The sequence below is a fragment of the Telmatherina bonti genome (assembly GCF_933228915.1).
Source record: "Telmatherina bonti genome assembly, chromosome: 8".
In the NCBI taxonomy this organism is placed as follows: Eukaryota; Metazoa; Chordata; class Actinopteri; order Atheriniformes; family Telmatherinidae; genus Telmatherina; species Telmatherina bonti.
This window is the reverse complement of record NC_136626.1, coordinates 22,506,353-22,526,010: the sequence shown is the minus strand read 5'-3', so window position 1 is coordinate 22,526,010 and position 19,658 is coordinate 22,506,353. Positions and strand designations below refer to the sequence as shown.

At 39.5% G+C, this 19,658-nt stretch overlaps 1 protein-coding gene across 1 annotated transcript; it reads right to left on the bottom strand.

Annotated features, from left to right (window-relative positions):
- Positions 1-15,909: 15,909 nt before the first annotated feature.
- On the bottom strand, positions 15,910-17,142 carry s1pr4 (sphingosine-1-phosphate receptor 4; the record flags this gene model as incomplete). Its single annotated transcript, XM_079244554.1, has 1 exon — positions 15,910-17,142. The coding sequence occupies one exon, from the start codon at positions 17,140-17,142 to the stop codon at positions 15,910-15,912; it is 1,233 nt and encodes a 410-aa protein (XP_079100680.1).
- Positions 17,143-19,658: the final 2,516 nt, after the last annotated feature.

The window sequence follows — 19,658 nt, the reverse complement described above, 5'->3', positions numbered from 1 at the left end:
TTTTAGGGATATTTACTATTTATTATCTTGTCATATGCCAAACTTCTTATAGTGTAATCTTCTCTCTTCTGGTATCTTTTAGGGGCAGAAGACAAGTAAAAGATTGTGTTAAACAAGATTTCAAACAAAGTTTTTACCATAAAGTGAGGCCAAACTGCATCACATCTGTCATGCCTATGAAACATCCCCATTTTTTAACATGAGGTCTTTATTAGGCCCTTTTATAAAATTTAACAAAAAAAATGTACCACTTTGGGGGGATATTTACCTTTTTTTTTTTTTTTTTTTACCATATAATATGTCAAAATTATTATAGTGTAATCTTCTGCTTTCTGGTATCTATTAAAGTACAGAAGATCCAGAATCGGATTGTGTTGAAAAAGGATTTTGAGCAAAGGTTAAAATAAATTGATGCAAAATGTCTCTGCATGAAACTGTATGTATCAAACAGGACCCTTTTACAGGGTAAAAGCATGTACACTTGTACCTTGAGGTCCCTTGGAACAGAATACATGATTTTAGATTTAGGAAAAGACAACTGAGATCACATCTCCAAATGTTGGCATATTTTAAACACTTTATAAACAATTTCTCAAAATACAATTTTCAGTCAAACTCAAGGCACTAAGATAGCCTTGAGTTTGAACCTAGTTCAGCAGTGGCTTATATAGCCACTGCTGAACTAGGTTCAATCAATGACGGTCATGGTCTGCAAGCAACGGCTCAAAAATATCATACAGTCCTCTAAAATCACAAAACACAATGAAGCATTTCACAAAAAACACTTTTAAGACATTCTTTCATGGTTTGATGGTTCTGTTGTGGGGTTTGTGCTTCTTCTCACCTTTAGTTCTGGTTTCCTGTTTTATTTTGTAGTTTTACCACTTCCTGTTCATTTGTAGGCCTGGTTTAATTTTGCCCATTCACTCTACCTGTGTCTTCTTAATGTTTTTGGTGAATATACCACTTGGTTTCAGTTAACCTGTGTTAATTAATTATTGTCATTCTCGTCGTCGTTGCTTTCAACGTCATGTCAAGTCACGTCTGATTAAGTCTCGTCCATGTCAAGTCCCGTTTCCTGCTGAGAATAAACATTGTTTTCTGCATCCTACCTACCTCCGGCACCACACACCATGTCACCTTCAGGGTTAGAAATAAAAATCCAGCAGTTAACAGCATAAATAAAAACATTTTAAACAATTAGACAACATGATTGATGAATGATTTCAAATTAAAAATGTTGTCTGTAAATGTAATTTAAAAAAAAAAAAAAAAAAAAGACTGAAGGTTCAACATAATTCTTCAGTTTTCTCATTACAATCCAGGCTGACTGTTTCATGGCTCAACATGAAAAACTAGATAATACGTCACCATTTTCATAAAAATAGACACACGTCCACTTAGCCCGGCACACACACCAAAGCCTCCAGCTCTAGTTTTAGTCTCCATAGTGATGTCAATACCCTTTTCATCTTCAGGCCTCAAAGGCTGACCAGATTTCATGATGTGGCTGCCTTATTGAGCCTGATCTGCTTTTCTTGCCCCCTTTGCCATTCAGTCAGCATCCATGTGGTTGTAGCCTGTGGCTGTGAGCTTGGCTGTGTAATTTGGTTTATAGCTGAGCAGGAACATCTGTTCTACAAAGCCTCAGCTTCTTCCATTCCTCAGGCCTGGTAGAGACAAACTCAGACCTTGAAACCTGTGACTCACCGCCGCTAGTCCAAACCTTCTCAGGTAATCTCGTCGTTGAAAAGGTAAGAGTGACAGCGCTTTGAAGTATAGCGCTCAAATGTGTGAAGTTGGTTTGAATATACCGTGCAGCTGACAGCAATGAAAAATGCAATGAATTGATATCACATGGACACTGGGGGGTTTAAAAATGAGACAGTGTTTCAATCAACTGGCGCTGACAGATAGGAAAGCACAATTTTTAACAGTTTAAATTAGGTTTAAAACATAGGTTATAGTTTTTGTTGATATCTCTTACAGTGAAAATTGTCCACTAATTTAGCTGACACTGAAAATCTTAAAATTTATTAGATTTTTTTCTTAAACTATCATAAAGAATTTGGGGTTTTGGAGTATTTTGTACTTCCCAAAGGATGAAATGATTCAACAATTCACTTAGTATTTTAGTTTATTCATTTCTTTTGGTTTGGGACTATGACTGCAATCATATTATATTGGAATAAAAAATAATCCCTGCTGTAAAGATATTTGTGAACTTTCTCCAGTCTAAACCACACTTCTATCAAATGTATGTGTCAATATGGTGCAACACGTGCCAAGTTACTGATATCACACAAACAATAAAAAACAGATAAAATAAATATTTGGATGACTGTTATGATGCTTAGAATATTGGTTTGATTCAACTGCATAATACTGAAACTGTAAATCACAAAGATTTGCTGAAAATCAAACACCAGAGAAATCCCAGTTATATTTGAGTAACTTTAGAAAATGATCCGACAAACAACAAAACAAAGACAACAAATAAACAAAAAATATAAGAAATATTTGTAAAGTGTGAACTTCAAAGCACAAACACAGAAATCAAGAGACTTCCCAAATCAGGAACTGGGACCATCAGCAGCTGTATGAAACAGAACATACTTGTAAAACTAATTAATAAGGCTATTTTTTCTTCTGCTGAATAATCAATTGGATTAGTTTACCAAGCAGGCAATAAATAATTTAATATGACAACACATAACACATTGTATTATGGAAGACATTTTCTCTTTAAAGTCAGAGTACTACAGAGTCAGACTTTCAGAAGTCTACAAACATTACAAACATAAACCTTACTTAAATGACTGAATTATTTGTGCCCCTTGACTCAAATTTCTAGTGACATGAGAATGACTGTACAGAGATGATATTCAATAAAAAGGAAGGAACATAATCGAAAAAGTCTGCATCACGAGTTCAGAATGGTTTCATGGAGGAATTAACAAGCTATACCTACAAGCAATAGTTTGCCCAATATGACCCAATGCTTTCTAAAGCATTTTTTCCTGCTTGTTTTCCTTTGTAATATTTTTAACATTAAAAAGTAATTGGGTTGGAAAATACAACTTAGGTAGAACAGTTCTAATGGTCTTATCTATCAGGAAACATGGGCAGAAAAGGCAAAGTAGTGGGTTGACACGAGTTTTGTAGTGCTATGAAGACATAAGCCTCTGTCCACATATTCTCTGTCCTCAATGCCATAACTCAGCCAGTTGAGTGACTGGTGACTGGTGACTGGCATGTGACAGCAAAATGAATAGTAACCGAGGTGCTACACTCATGGAACCTGATTCTATACTCATAGAACCCAAGTTCTGGGTCTGTGGAGGCTTGACGTGAATCTCTTCCAGACCTGATACCCACACTTGTGGCATTGAAGCAGAAGTCCTCCATTACGCTGTGTCAGTTTATGATTGCCAAATTTGTACCGTGATTACGGAAGAGAAACTGCAGCTCAATCCAGTATACCAATGCTCAAGTGCTGGAGCACATTTTACCAGCTGTTTGACCATGTTTATTGTGACAGTGTTGTCAACTTAGCTATTTTGGCTTTTTATTTAGCGAGTTTTTGGACCCCACCATTGACTTTAAAAAAAAAACTCATTAGTGACTATCCAGTGACTTTTTCTTGAAATTACAGAGGACTTCTGGAGACTTACATGAAAGTACCTATAGACTAATCTGATGGCTTTTTTTGTGTGTAATAGCATCCTACGGTGAAACCATTTTTGCTGCAGAGACCTGGTGCCGTATCTACTGCTGTTTGGAGACACTGACCGGAGAATGGATGTCTGTGCTGATTAGATTAGATGATGGCCCACAGTTACCAATGAATGCATCTTATCTGCCAATCTTGAAGTTAAATTGTTTTTATGTTAGGTAGATATTGGTTATGACAATAGCTAGAGTAGAGAAAGAAGAAACACAGGAGAAAAAAGTACACTCTATTACCTTGCCTTGCATACAGAGTCGCAACTAAATAGTTGGCTTCAAATGCCCCCTTTATCTCCTTTCTAGATTACCTAAGAAGGTATGTCTTTAAAAAAAAAAGAAAAAGTCCCCTCACTTTGAAAACTTTTGGAAACCAAAGCCAAATAACTACCCTTGGAACATCTTTCACAACACAATTAGTTAAGTGGTCATGATGTTCAGAGCACAAGAATGCAAGAGGGGATTAAGAAAGGATAAAAAAAAATATGCTCACATATATTCCCAAGGTTGACAACAAAGTCAGTGTAGATGGCCGACATCCAGTACTCAAGACTAAACTTGTGTTGCTGCTGGTAATTGTGTTTGCATCTCACAACATAAGGGGAATTAAAAAGCACTTCCGTACATTTGTGGTGATTTTTCATCCTGTGGGAACATGTTATTCATTTGACTAAAAAAAAAAAAAAAAAAAAATTTTGAAGAACAGAATTTGTGTTGACAGTCTCTCTGCATCTATCATTTTAGATCTCTGACTTTATAACCTCTGGCCATTCTCCTTTGTATCCGCTTTCTGCTATCTAGAATCTGATAAAGAGAAAACAGGTGGTCTCAGGCTGGTGTAGATTTTAAAAGCCCCCGCTCATCCACATGTGCCTGTTCTGGCATCAGAAATTTCTCTACAATGGCCTTTTCTTTCAGTAATTCTTTAGTTTTGATACTTAAAAAAACAGCACAAAAAAGCAGAAAGTGGAGAAGTGCCTTTGTACAAAGTGTTTCATCATGAATAAGATCCAGAAGTGCTAATAGATTATTTAAAGAGAACTGTATGAAATGCTCAAGTAGTATGTCTTTCTCTTTTTCTTGTGAGTATGCCCTGAGGAAAACAGCAAAAGCACTGATTGATTGGGTGCGACTGCAACCACAATACCGCATATTTGCACAGCCATTATTGATGTCTGAATGTTAAATGGGACGCTGGAAGTGAGTCAGGCAACCAGGATGTGTTCTTGGAGATCTTCCTTTAAGGAGAGTTTACTGAGTTAAATGAAAGAAGAGTTTTGCTGCCTGTTTTTTTAAACAAATCTCTTTGTAAATGTGCACGACAAGATACTGAATAATTACTTCAGTACACATCTGGCAAAAGAAAGAGATAAAGAGAAAAAGAAAGAAGCTCAGTGTATCAGGAAATGTCCCTCAGCAGTCTAAACCTATAGCAGCATAACTAAGGGATGCTAACCATCCCTAGCTATAGGACTTATCAATAAGATAAGTCTTCAGCCTAGTCTTAAAGGTGGGGAGGGTTTAAATCTAGTATTTGTGCTTCTTTGCTGTTAATTATTTTAGATGCTTTTTTGTCATAAAATTGGTTGCTATCTGGCCCTATCTAGCTCAAGCAGTCAGCAAGTTAGCCTCTGTTCAACAAGTCGCATTATCTATGAAGCAAGTGCGCTATTAGCTCTTTGGAAGAGTAGCTCATCTGTCCATCTATGGAGGCTAAGTCTGACAACTTTCATGCAAATATAGACTTGCCTGCAGTCATGCATAAAAGAAATGTAAAAGTTCAGTTACATGGTATCGATGACTTCTGACTCATCTGCAGTGTTAAAACAAATGTAATTGGATCATGAACAACACTTATACACATATTTTATGGATTTGATTTTCAATCGACCATTTATCTAGAGGAGACTTCTGCAAGACTCCCAGATTTCTTTGGTTAAATTCTCTAGGCAGTGTGTCCCAGCAGGAAGTGTTTAGGTGATCAGGCAACAGCATTGGGAAGAAGTTTTGCACAGCAAGGAACACATCATGACTATTAAAAGAATGAGGCTGTGTGGCAATTTAGCACACGCTGAGAGAAAATGAATAAATAAAAGGCCAGCTAAAGTCAGGAAAAGATAGCAGGTGGATAACAGCAGAGGCTGGGGTCTGCTTTGAAGACCAAATAAAGTAGTCACCAACAGTTATCCACAGGTCTGACTCTAACTGAGTGGGTACTAGATGCCATCCACATGTACAGGGCTGAGCAAGTTTGCAGTAAACAACAACCAGTGGCACTGAATTCCTTGTACTACTGGCTGCTCACTCATTTGTCCCTGTCCACATCATTTTACCCCGTAAGGAACAACTTTTTACTGCCAGCATTGAATATAATAGTGCTGGCCATTAGTTGTCATTTTTCTGGACAGGGCTGGTGAGTGAACTTAGTGAAGTGAAGTAATCTTCCTGACCAGCGGTGCATGTCCATGTGTCAATACCCTCACAAGCCTCTTTCAGGAATTTGACCAATTGAAAACACTTCCTCAATATATTCTTGTGTTTGTACTTGTCATTTAGTAAAATTCATCCAGATCCACTTTAACGATATTTTCATAACTGAAAGTCAGCATCAAAATTAATGTTTTTGTGAAATTGTATACATTTGTTGAGGTGGTTTTACAGCATGTGCACAATGTCAATATACACACTGGGGCTAGCAGAATTAAGTCACTCCTAATTTGGGTCTCGCTTCGCTACTGCACACAAAGGATGATACTTATTACTAAATTACCATGCATGTTCTAATTACTAAGTATCTCCTCCCTGCCTCCAAGCATAAACCACAACCCACCACCACAACTTTACTTCCAGGTGACATAATGGGAGCCAGGATGTGGGCTACTTGCATTAAGCAGATATTGCTAATAGAAATTGTGTTTATTTTGGAGCGGTGATGATGAAAAATGATACTCTTAGTTCAGATAGAAAAGACGTGATTTGTACGTGCAAATCCTTTGCAGCTGGTTGCCTTACTTTGTATGTGTGTGTGTCTGTGAGACTATTTACTTGTCAGTTTGGAAGTCTGTATTTTATCTATTTTAAACTCACACAGCTCAATGCAGGGCGAAAAGGGGCTGGAGCCTATCCCAGTGAAGTGTACATCCTGGACAGAACACAAGTCCATCGCAGCACCATCATGAAGACAAAAACTATTCACACAAAAACGCCCAGACGACAAACCCACTTAAATCGTCTTATAAATAACAACTAAACATTTCCAATGCATCACTAGCTTTCTCAAATCAAAATTTAATTATATCAGCAAAACAAACAGCTCTGTAAAGCTTTAATGCTGGCTGAGCAGTGGGTTTGGCCTCATGAACACCTCTTGAACTACCTCAAAAGTGTACTTTGAGTTCTTTGGATAGTTCAGGTCTAGAGCATGTAGTTAGGCCAAGAAATATTGGATGATCACACAATTCTCCTAATTTGTACTCTGCATGCCATCACATTGGATTTGAAATTCAACAATATGTTTTAAAGTGCAGACTTTCAGGGTATTTTTTTAAGGTGTTGAACTCAAATGTCCTGTGAAGCAGCAGTCCCCAAGTATCGTTCTCAAGATTTATGATCCTGCAGCTGGTAGATGCATCCCTTCTCAAACGTACCTGATTCAGATGACTGAATTCCCTCATCCACATGTGTGCAGAGGCCTGGTAACAATCTATTCATTTGATTCTACTGTACTGGAGAAGGAATGCATCTATGATTGTGTCCCCATTCAGGGTCTATCTATACACTTCGAAGGGTGGATTTGTTGGCAGATCTTTGGTTCGCAACTCGACTGTTTTCTTTGAGCTAGGAAGAAACTCAAAAAGGATGAAAATCCTTCACTCTGAACAGTCACTCATCAGAGTCAACACATTCTTGTAATTTCAGACTTTATTACATTTTAGGAGCCGTTTTTTTTTTTTCTTTTAACTTTTCACAATTTGCATAATTAGAATATCTCTCTCTCTATATATATATATATATATTTATATATATACATACATATATATATATATATATATATATATATATATATATATATATATATATATATATATATATATATATATATATATATATATATATATATATTTATATATATACATACATATATATATATATATATATATATATATATATATATATATATATATATATTTATATATATACATACATATACATATATATATATATATATATATATATATATATATATATATATATATATATATATATATATATATATATATATATATATATATATATATAGTGCAGTCTCACAGTCCATTTGCTGTCAAGTTTATTTTTGAAACATATCTGTTCTATTTTTCTGATTGGTCTCAGGATGATTTAGGAGCAAGTCACCATTCATCTGCTCCTCATTTGATTGTAAAGTTTTGGCTGCATTGTGATGCTTTTATTCCAATTTCTGCTAATTATTTTGTGTGAAATGGTTATTCGTGCTTCCTATGTATGGTTTAACTTGTCTAATCCTGCGTGGTTCTCAATGCATGGAAACAATATTGCATTTGGTGTTAATGGGTTAACTCGACTGTTTTCTTAGTGTGTTGATTAAAGTGCTCCTAGTTTCCAACTTGATTGCATGAATACTTGGACCGCCACTGTTGCACATACATTGCTTCTCTTCATGTTTAAACTTAACTCCAGACTCTGAGTAGTGGGAACACAGGGAAAGTCTGAAAGCTTTCTGCTTAGCCATATTTGGGCAAAAATATGAGAGTGGTTGAATGACAGGCACACTGACATAAAGTGAGGTACATAAGGCTTCAGTGGTTTAAAAACCACTGGGTGTATTTCAACTGCTGTGAAAACATGTTGACCTAAAAATGAAAGCTGCAAACTTTGAAAAACCACCATGGTAGTCCACATGGGTTGTGTCTCATACTCATATGGTTTCAGGTGGGGCATCCTTTTGTACTCTGCACAATGTGTGTCAGCAGTGGAGTGAGTTACGGTCAGGAGTGACTGGGATTGTTTTCACAAGTTTGTCTGAAGTGATCTGTATATTTTCATATTTACTACTGTTTCTCTGTTTCATGGCAACACTCAGCTCTGGTGTGGCACATGTGCCACCAAGCTGATGTAATGTTGATGGCAGCTTATCACCCTTTTAACCGTGTAACTCTATGCTTCATCTGCTCCCTTGTCCTATTCTCAGACAGTCCATCATTAGCTGTCTGCTGAACACCTGGAGGCAAAGCTAGCGAGGTAATTATTGAGGGCATAGCTGTGTCTGCACGCAACCATCATTAACCCATCGTACTTCATTTAGAGCAGAGAAAAGGCCTTGTTGTTGTAAGGAGATAAAGCAACAACGTGGGCTGGTGATCAACCCTTGACATGTCAAATACGGTACAACAAATGTTTCTGAGCCTTAAGCTAATAAAGCCAGGAATTTGCTGTTGCTTTTTCATCAGGCAGCAGACCTGGAGCCATGCCAGGGTGAAGGGATGAAGGAAGTTTATCCCCTATTTAACAGGAAAGTTGTAGGAATTCACAAAAACTCAAACTAACATACACCCAGAATATTTGCTCCCCCGCCACAAAAAACAGGAAACAATTTTGAGGAAACCAGCCTCTGAAATCCTTACTTCTAAAAATCCTCATAAACAGCTGCAGACACCAGACTGAGACTTTTTGTGTACTTGTCTATGAGTATGTGCATCAACGGATGTAGTATAGATAATGTATGAGCATGTATGTTTGCAAAAATGTCTTTACTCTATTTTCAAGTTCATTCATATTCATATGCACAAAATATATAATAATGATAACAAACATAAGGTATGTGCATGTGTTGCAACTGCTGAATGGATATTATCAGACACTTTGTGGGCGCCTGTTTCAGGTAAAAGAATGAGGGCACATTTCTTTCTTCCTCAGATCAGCACTTCATTCTTTTTTTTTTTTTTTTTGTCCTTGCTGGCGAGCCAGTGCAGCGCGAGATGTTATATATTGGAATACCAGCATGACAGATTGGCAAGATCAAGGGGGATCTCAGAAGTCAAAAGAAAATGAATGGCTTTCTTGACTTTTTTATAAAGATGTTTTCAGTTTTTATTTGAACACTATTTAAAATGATCTGCACTTAAAAAACCAAAGTTGAGACTAGACAAAGACAACATAGACTTAAAAATTAATGTTTCTTCTTATTATTATTCTATCCATCCTTTCTCCATCACTTGTCCAGGATCGGGTCGCAGGGGCAGCAGCCTAAGCAGGCCACCTGTATACAAGATCTCGTTCTTTCGGTCACGACCCCACAGCTCATGACCATAGGTGAGGGTAGGAGCATATATCGACTGGTAAATTGAGAGCTTTGCCTTCTGACTCAGCTTCTTCTTCACCACAACAGATCAGTGCAGAGTCCGTGTTACTGCAGACGTTGCACTGATCCACCTGTCGATCATACGCTCCATTCTTCCCTCACTTGTGAACAAGGCTTCAAGATATTTAAACTCCTCCACATGAGGTAGGACATCGCTCCTGACCCGGAGAGGGCAATCCACCCTATTCCGGCTGACGACCATGGTCCCAAATTTGGAGGTGCTGATTCTCATCCCAGCCGCTTCACACTTGGCTGCAAATCACTCAAGCGAGAGCTGGAGATCATCATCCACAAATAGCAGAGACCCTATCATGAGGTCACCAAACCGCATCCCCTCAACACCCCCGCTATGTCTAGAAATTCTGTCCATAAAAGTTATGATCAGAATTGGCAATAAAGGGCAGCCTTGGCGGAGTCCAACCCTCACGGGAAACAAATCTGACTTACTGCTAGCAATGTGGACCAAACTCTGACACCTGTCATACAGGGACTGGACAGCGCATACAAGGGGGTCCGGTACCCCATACTCCCAGAGTACCCCCCACAGGAGCCCCTGGGGGACATGGTCAAACGCCTTCTCCAGGTCCACAAAGCACATGTAGACTGGTTGGGCAAACCCCCATGCCCCCTCCAGGACCCAAAAAAGGGTATGGAGCTGGTCCACTGTTCCACTACCAGAATAAAAACCATTCTGCTCCTCCTCAATCTGAGATTCGACTACCTGATGGACCCTCCTCTCCAGGGTCCCTGAATAGGCCTTAACAGGGAGGCTGAAGAGTGCTATCCCCCTATAGTTGGAGCACACCCTCCGGTCCCTCTTTTTTAAAAGGAGGACCACCACCCCAGTCTGCCAGTCCTGAGGCCCTGTCCGCAATGTCCACGTGATGCGGCAGGGGCGTGTCAGCCAGGACAGCCCCACAGCATCCAGAGCCTGAAGGAACTCTGAGCAGATCTCATCCATCCTCAAGGCCTTGCCACCAAAGAGCTTTTTAACCACCTTGGCAACCTCAGCCTCAGAGATAGGAGAGTCCCTCCCCGAGTACCCCAGTTCTGCTTCCTTATCTGAAGTTATGTTGGTAGGATAAGTATTCCCTCCACCGACCCACAACGTCCCGAATTGAGGTCAGCAGCTCCCCATCTCCACTATACACAGCGTTGACAGAGTACTATTTCCCCTTCCTAAGTCACTGGATGGTGGACCAGCATCGCCTCAAAGCCATTCAAAAGTTGTTCTCCATGGCCTCACTGAACTCCTCCCACGCCTTGGTGACAGCCGAAGCCGCATCCCGCTTAGCCTGTCGATACCAATCAGCTGCCTTCAGAGTTTCACATCAGCTTGATGGCATCCCTCACTGCAGGTGATGGATTACCGCCAACAAGTTCTGGGATTACCACCACGACAGGTACCAACAACCTTACGGTCACAGCTCTGGCTGGCTGCCCCCAAAATAGTGGCATGGAACACAGCCCTTTCAGACTCAATGTGCCCCGTCTCACTTGGGACATGGTTGAAGCTCTGCTGAAGGTGGGAGTTAAAGCTTGCTCTGACAGGGGACTTTGCCAGACATTCCCAGCAGACCCTCATAACATGCTTGGGCCTGCAGGCCTGACAGGCTTCCTCCCCAACCATCTTAGCCAACTCACCACCAGGTGGTGATTAGTTGACAGCTCTGCGCCCCTCTTTACCCAAGTGTCCAAGGCATGTGGCCACAGCTCCAACGATACGATTACAAAGTTGATCATTGAGCTGCAGCCCAGAGAGTCTTGATTCCAGGTGTATATATAAACACTCTCCAGGTCTCACTGTCATTGCCTAAGTGAGCGTTGAAGTCCCCCAGCAGAACAAGGGAGTCCCCAGAGCTAGCACCATCCAACATCCCCTCCAAGTACTCAAGAAAGGGTGGGTACTCAACTGCTGTTCGGTGCATAGGCACAAACCACAGTTAGGACCCATCCCCCCACCCGAAGGCAAAGTGAGGCTACCCTCTCATCCACCGGGGTAAACTCCACTGTACAGACACCGAGCCGGGGGCCAATGAGGATGCCCACACCCGCTCGGCGCCTCTCACTGTGAGAAACTCCAGAGTGGAAGAAGATCCAGCCCCTCTCGAGGGAAGGGGTTCCAGACCCCAAGCCATGCGTCGAGGTGAGTCCGACTCAAGCCGGAACCACTCAACCTCAAGCACAAGCTCAGGTTCCTTCTCCGCAAGAGAGGTGACGTTCCACGTCCCTAGAGCCTATTTCTGCAGCCGAGGCTCGGACAGCCAGGGTCCCCGCCTCTTGCCGCCGCCCAGCTCACATTGCAACCGACCCTCATGGCTCCTCCCGCAGATGGCGAGCACATGGGAGGTGGGGCCTTTGTAACCCTTTTGGGCTAAGCCTGACCGATCCCCATGGGCAAAGGCCCAGCAACCAGACGTTCGCTCTCGTGCCCCACCCCCAGGCCTGGCTCCAAAGGGATCCCCAGTGACCCGCGTGTGGGGAAGGGAACACTTATTATCAATATTATTATTATGATTTTTAAACTATCTATTTTGTATACGATGCTATAAACATCCAGGGATTGGTTTATATGTTTGCAAATCTGCTTCACCTGCTCTTTGATTAATGGCAACATGTGGAACATTAGGAGACAGTTGAAGTACTGTGAATCAGAAGGTTTTCTTGGTGCAGGATTTCTGCTTTTCAACTGTTTTGAACTTCCTTTGTTGTATTTCTTATTCCACAATGTGGATCTGGGGTTAATTAGTCAACTAGTTTTAACTGTATGCATGCTAATGTAGTGCCCTATTGTACTTCAAGGTTGACTTGGTGACATAAGACAGGCCTGAGCAAAAAAATGCCTTCTGGACAGGAGAATATGTTCCAATAAAGCAGGGGTGCCCAAAGTCGGTCCTCGAGGGTTGCTGTCCTGCAGGTTTTTGATGTATCCCTATTCCAACACACCTGACTTTAATTAAATGGATCAGCCTATGATGTTTGTGTCAGGTGTGTTGAAACAGCTATAAATAGAAAATCTTTTTTTAGATGCTACAAGCTGCCTGTGCAATGTACACTAATACCCTTTCATTTGAATATATATCAGAAGTATTCAATTCGGTCCTACAAGGGCCACAATCCAGCAAGTTTTCCATGTATTCCCTCTCCTACACACATGAATCAAAGAAATGAATCTAAGCCTATCAGGTTCTGCACAAAGACTCATTAATTTGAGTCAGCTGCGTTGGATCAAGGATATATAGAAAACCTGCTGGATTGAGGCCATCCAAATGGAGTACCCCTATAGATACTTCAATATTCACTGCATAATAATAATAACCCAGCTGGTCTCTCATAATTTTTTAAGAATTTTATTTTTTGAAACATCAGATTACAGTTTTTTACCTCAGTCATCCGTCTTCAGTGAGCTTGCAGTTGCTTATACGGCAAAAAACGGATTTTATTGACAACAGTTTTACAAAGTGTTCCTGAGCACACACAGTGATTTATACTACAGATTTGTTACCAGTGATCCTCATTACATATGAAATGGAGCACCAGATTTCTTTTTACATACTTTTTTTTTTTTAAAAAAAGCTTTTCCTGTCCAGCATTATGACTACAGAATGGTGGTCTAGCTGCCGCATTGTGCTAAACAAATTTACTCTTTTAAGAGTAACCTTTTGGATATGAGGTTCGCTTGGATTCTTAAATTTTATTTTTATTTTATTATTTGTCCCATAAATATTTTTTAATTGTTATCTTTCCTTATGACTGCTGGACTTGCATCGTTATGCAACTTTTAAGGGCTCTCTGTATAGCTCAACATAAGTCTTAGTTATGTTGTGTCTCGACTGAGATCAGTCATTACATTATATGCAGATCAGATCATTTAAATGTTATCTCAAAAGTCAGTCTGTCACATTGTATTGGTCATTTATGGAAAAACATGACTGACATCATTCATTCATTTTCTATACCACTTTGTCCATTTCAGGGTCACAGAGAAGCTGGAGCCTATCCCAGCAATCATTGGGCAAGAGGCAGGATAAACCCTGGACACATCATCAGTCCATGGCAGGGCTGACATGATATCTTTCAAAATTTATTTTAGAACTTTTTTTTTCTTTTTGCCATTAAAGAAATGCGTCATATTTCTCAGCCAACATCCAGTAGGTGTCTGTATTATTATTATTATAATAAAAATAGATAAGATAATATATATATATATTATAATAAATAGATAAATCTCTGAAAAATAGAGATGCAGTTATAAATAAATCGTAATAAGACCGTAAACAGAAAATCCCACTATCATGCTAAATTTTTAAAAATACACTTCCTGGAGAGGCTAATGGAATAGAGGCTGTCCCAAAGAGGGGATGAGTCTGTTTTTCTCTGATCTACGGGGACACTTTGCAGCATTTAGAGCAGCAGCCTTCAAATTCCGTCTGAGGAAATGCATTAAGTCTGTTTACTACCGTGCTTAATCTGTTTTCATCACCTACATGGGTTTGTTACCGTATCATTTAACACACCCACACACATTTATTACCAGAACGTCAGCCTGCCACTTGTTATATTCACATGAGCTTTAAGCACTTATAAAAGAGCAATTATTTTAAGACTATTTTAAAATGAGATTTTTTTTTAAAGGCTTTGATTTTGTAGGTGTTACTTTGGGGTGTTTGAACCAACATTAAGATTGTCAGCCTTCAAACAGACTCAATGAGCTCTTCCAGCTATACACAGAATATTGTTTGTGGATATGCTGTGATGTGTTGCATTGTGTAACAGCTGTACTGAGCATTTTATTTCTTTACAGAATTATATACACCAGGTTTTGTTTGTGGAAATCCTTCTGCAAGTCCAAACAAGTTGTTTGGGGTTCAGTTGCAGGCATACAGTAAAGTGGCTTATGTGAGTTGCATGTGCATACTATCTGCTAAAGCTTATCTCTCCTCCCTGCCAGACAGTCATAATGAATTTATCAATTAGCCCTGGCTGTGTGTGCCCTTGGGGCTGCAGTCCCAGCCCTGAACTGAATCTCCATCAGTCATCCTGTCAGAGAGCAGGAAGTGCAGAGCAGCATGGAGAGGGTCTGAAGATCTGTTAAAAAGAAAAATCAGGGAGGGGGACTTTTCCTTTCATGTACGTATCCATGCTGCACTGAAATGACCAAATTCATATAGGATTAATTTAGGCCAATTTGGTTTGTAAAATCTAAATTTAGTAAATGTAAAAAACTCTTCAGTATTTGTGTTCATGCAACTTGAGGAAATTTCTGTGCATCAGTAATCTATTTCATTTGAATGAGTCAGTCAAGGGTTCAGTGATATGCCTCCATCCACAGGAACTCAGAGGTACTACTTATTAGTCAGGCAAAATAAACTTTATTTATATTTTCAACAAATTTAAAAAGCAAAACAAACAAAAAACATTAATTTACAAAACATACTTTTTTCCCAACATCTTTCTTTCTTTTGACATGTGTTTGTTAGTTTTTTAGTAAAATGAATAAGCTTACAATTTGAATATGGTTCAATACAGGGAGAGTTAAAGCATTAGCTTTGCAATTTTTCCAAGGAACAGTAACCATTCTTCATTTCAGTCATTTTCAGATCTTTTATCTTAAATCTTAGATATTTGTGAGGTCAATTCCAACTTGTGAGTTCATAAATCCACCTGGTTGTTACAGCTGGTTGTTACAGCAGTTGTTACAGTTGTTACAGGTTGTCATCAGTGCATAGAACAGTCAAACCAAACACTGAGAGTATGTCAACGTGCACGGGTCCTTCTTGCTTGGTAGGGGAGCATTTTGTGGTTTAGTTGCTTGAAACTGACAGGCAGCTGGTTGTAGTGCTTAGCCTGCCTTTTCTGGCTGCCTTGTGAGGCTTGCTTGGGGTTGATGGTGGCGATGCAATGCTCTGATTCCTGGTCTTACTAAAACTGTTTCTCAGACTGTCCCTCCTGCTCTCTGAAGTGCTGCTTGATTCTTTGGATATGAAAGTGTCTCGGTTACACAGGCCGGCCCATAGGCAACAGCAGCACAGCAACTTGGCCATGGCCTTTCTCATTTCACTGCTGCCCAGAGTGTAAATGATAGGGTTCAGTCCAGAGTTTAGGACAGCCAAGGCAATGAAAAAATCAGCACTAAAAAGCAGTGCACACTGGCGGGAAACGCAAAAAGAATCCACCATTAACAGCAGAAACAGTGGCCCCCAGCAGAACACAAAGACTCCAACAATAGTAATCACAGTTTTTAGCAAAGCCAAAGAGCGTTTGCGACTGCGGTGGGAACCCAGTTGTGCACTCTTGTGCACATGGCAGTAGATGGCACCATACAGTACTCCAATAGTTAGAAGGATGATGAAAAAGATAATGAGAGAGAAGAAGATGTAGGTTTTGGAGTATAAAGGGAGGAGTGTTGAGCATTCATCCAGGCTGCACACACAGTTCCAGCCAAGTAAGGGGAGGAAGCCAATCACCAGAGCCAAAACCCAACAAACTGCCACCAAACCATATATCCGACATGTCTTCGTGGTTGACTTCTGAGGCAGTGGTTTGATCATAGTGGTGTAACGCTCTACAGCAATCAGCAGCAAACTGAATATGGAGGCTGCCATGGCCACAAAAAGCATGCCCTCCCTGAAGAGCCAGCGGGCAGGGGTGAGGTGAAAGGTCTGGCTGCCAGACATACAGATGTTAACCACATATGCAGCACCAGTGAGGAGATCACTGAGCGTGATGTTGGCAATGCAGACATAAACCCAGCGATTGCTGTGGCGGATGCGGGAGATGACAGCCACTAAGACCAGGAGATTCTCCACAACAATGAGCACGCTGAGAAAGAGCAAAACAGCCATGGAGATACTGATGTGGTCCTGGGCTTTTGAGATGGTCCTGTTCTGCAGCCGGCCGGTGTGGTTGTAATGCAGCAGGATCACATGGTTGATCTCTGTGACTGTAGCATTAGCATTTTCAGTGGTGGTGTCGCTGGGGTAAATGGGTGGATGGTATAAGTGGGGGCAGGAGGAAGGAGAAGTGAGGACATCCATGGCGACAGCTGAGCCAGTAATGATGAAGGGTTTTGAGGACTGAGCCAAGTTGGTACGAGCTTCACTGGAATGGGTATGAAACTCCTGTAATCTAACAGGCTGTCAACTCACTTTAACCAGTGGAGCTCTGTGACCTGCAACACACACCTGACATGAAACAAAAAAACAAGAATGATTTACTTTAATATGCAAGTTAAACTCCCAGCTTTCAAAAAAGCATTCCAGTCAAGTTTAAAAGACATAATTTAAATGCCTCTGTCGTGTGCCACAGTTCCTACGTCACTGTGGTTAGCACAGGATGAGAGAGTAGCAAGGGCATTTAAATCACCACAAGGCGGAAATGCACTTTTTGTTTATACAAAAATGCAGGGAAATACTTGATGAAATTCCAAAGCAGTAATAAAACCAATAATAAGCCATTGCATTATAATAAATAACTCTTAACAAAAAAAAAAAAAAAAAATCAGTATTCTTTTTTCATATGAATCGGAATCTTCAGAATTTAATTGAATAAATTTAGTATTTTTTTCTCATCAGGATTGTACTGTAGAGCATGAAAATAATACAACATATTTTCCACATCAAGATAAAACTTCACCCATAAAAGATTTTTTAAAATATTCCCAAGATTTAAACAAATCCCTAAAATCTCTTCACTTTTTTAATTGTAATAACATTTTTAATATAAATGCATTCTGGATTGTTAAAATGATTATGAAGAATTAATGTAGACTGAGATAGATGAGGTGTGGAGAGTACTTACTCTGGCTGCTGGTGTTGACGCAGAGTGTGTGACAGGATAGCTGTAACTGACAACAGATTTTTGTAGCTCACTTTGATGGGGAAGTATCTAAGAGGGTACTGTAGGAGCACCACACCCAACAATTAGCCACACATGCAGATGTATATGCAACAAAGATATTACAATCACTTCTGCTCCATCACCTTCAAAAAAGTCACACTAACTTTCAGAATTTCACATGGCCATATGTGAAACATTTCACAATTGTAGAAATAATAATAAATATTGTCATCCATTTAGAACATTTGTGTGTGTGTGTGTGTGTGTGTGTGTGTGTGTGTGTGTGTGTGTGTGTGTGTGTGTGTGTGTGTGTGTGAACTACGTTTTCACAGAATATTGCACAGATACATTAATACACATCAAATAGTATTGCTCAAGCTGACTTGCGGGAAATCACTTTCAAAACATATGGTGCACTCGGAAGGTTGTGTTTTTGTGAAGTAATCAAGGATATGTGGCAAGACTCCTGTGAATTTAAGAGAAAGTGACTTGGAGTTTAAGCCTGAAATTTAGAATCTTTTCTCTTTTTTTACAGTATTTCTCAGAAAGAGAAAAACAGGAACTCATAATCAGATGGAAATCTTGCCCCTCCCTGCAAAGTAGGTTTCATATTTCTCATCACAGAGCTGGGTTTGATGCTTTGGGTATGAGGGCTACTAGCATGTTCTTCACATTATAGTCAATATGAACTGCACAAGATTGGTTATCCCCCCAAAAATGCACTAACCATGCTTTAAGGCAGGTGATGGTACTGAAGCTTTCAATGCATTAAACTTAACCATAAACATAAATTGGAACTGTAAGGCATTCAGCAAGCATCAGAAAAGGGTGCAGGAGCTTAAAATCAAGACACCCTATTAAAAAATGAGCAAAAAGCAGAGATTGTGGATCAACAACTTTGCATTTACTGTGGAGTTTTGAGAGTTTTGATTGCAAATTTTTAACTTTTAACAAAGTGGGCTTTAATTGGTCACACCACTGTAATTATTATCTATAAAATGCTAAAAAAAATAAATAAATAAATAAATAAACCAAGAAGAAGAAGCCAAAATAAACCTTCTGCATGAATTAAACCAACATGTCATTGCATTTAAAAGCATATATATTTAGTTTCAAACTGAGTGAATTATTTAAGAAATAAAGATTGAAAGTGGCTGTTCTATTGCACCTATATTGTAATATTTGCTAAATGGGAAATTCTAACAACTGCACTATTCTGTGCTCAAATTGCACAGGCGCTTATAACTGTTAGACATATGACCTACATTTTATGTACCTATAATGAAGCACTGCATTTCTGTGCATCCTCCCTTGAAACATTAGAAACTCATTTCTAACTTCTCCTTTTCTTTAGTCATGATGTGTAAAACTACAGTGCATATGCATCAGTGAACCAAAGACGTTGGTGCAAGAAAAATCTAATAATGTTGTAAAACTAGTGCAGGACATGTGTTAAGAAAAAACAAAAACAAAATTCTTTTTTTAAAAAAAAAACACAGCTACAATAAGGTGTAAAAAAAAACACCCATGACAGTTGAAAACGCCCTAACACTGAAAACGAAGCTTCAAAACTGCTGTAACCACAAGATTTGTTTTTTAACCACAAGGTGTGTGCATGCATGTAAGTTTTCAGTGGAAAAAGGGCTGAACTGCTATACTTGTACTGAGGAAGATTTAAACACTGTGCATGGAGTGCAAAGATGCTGTGAAAAGT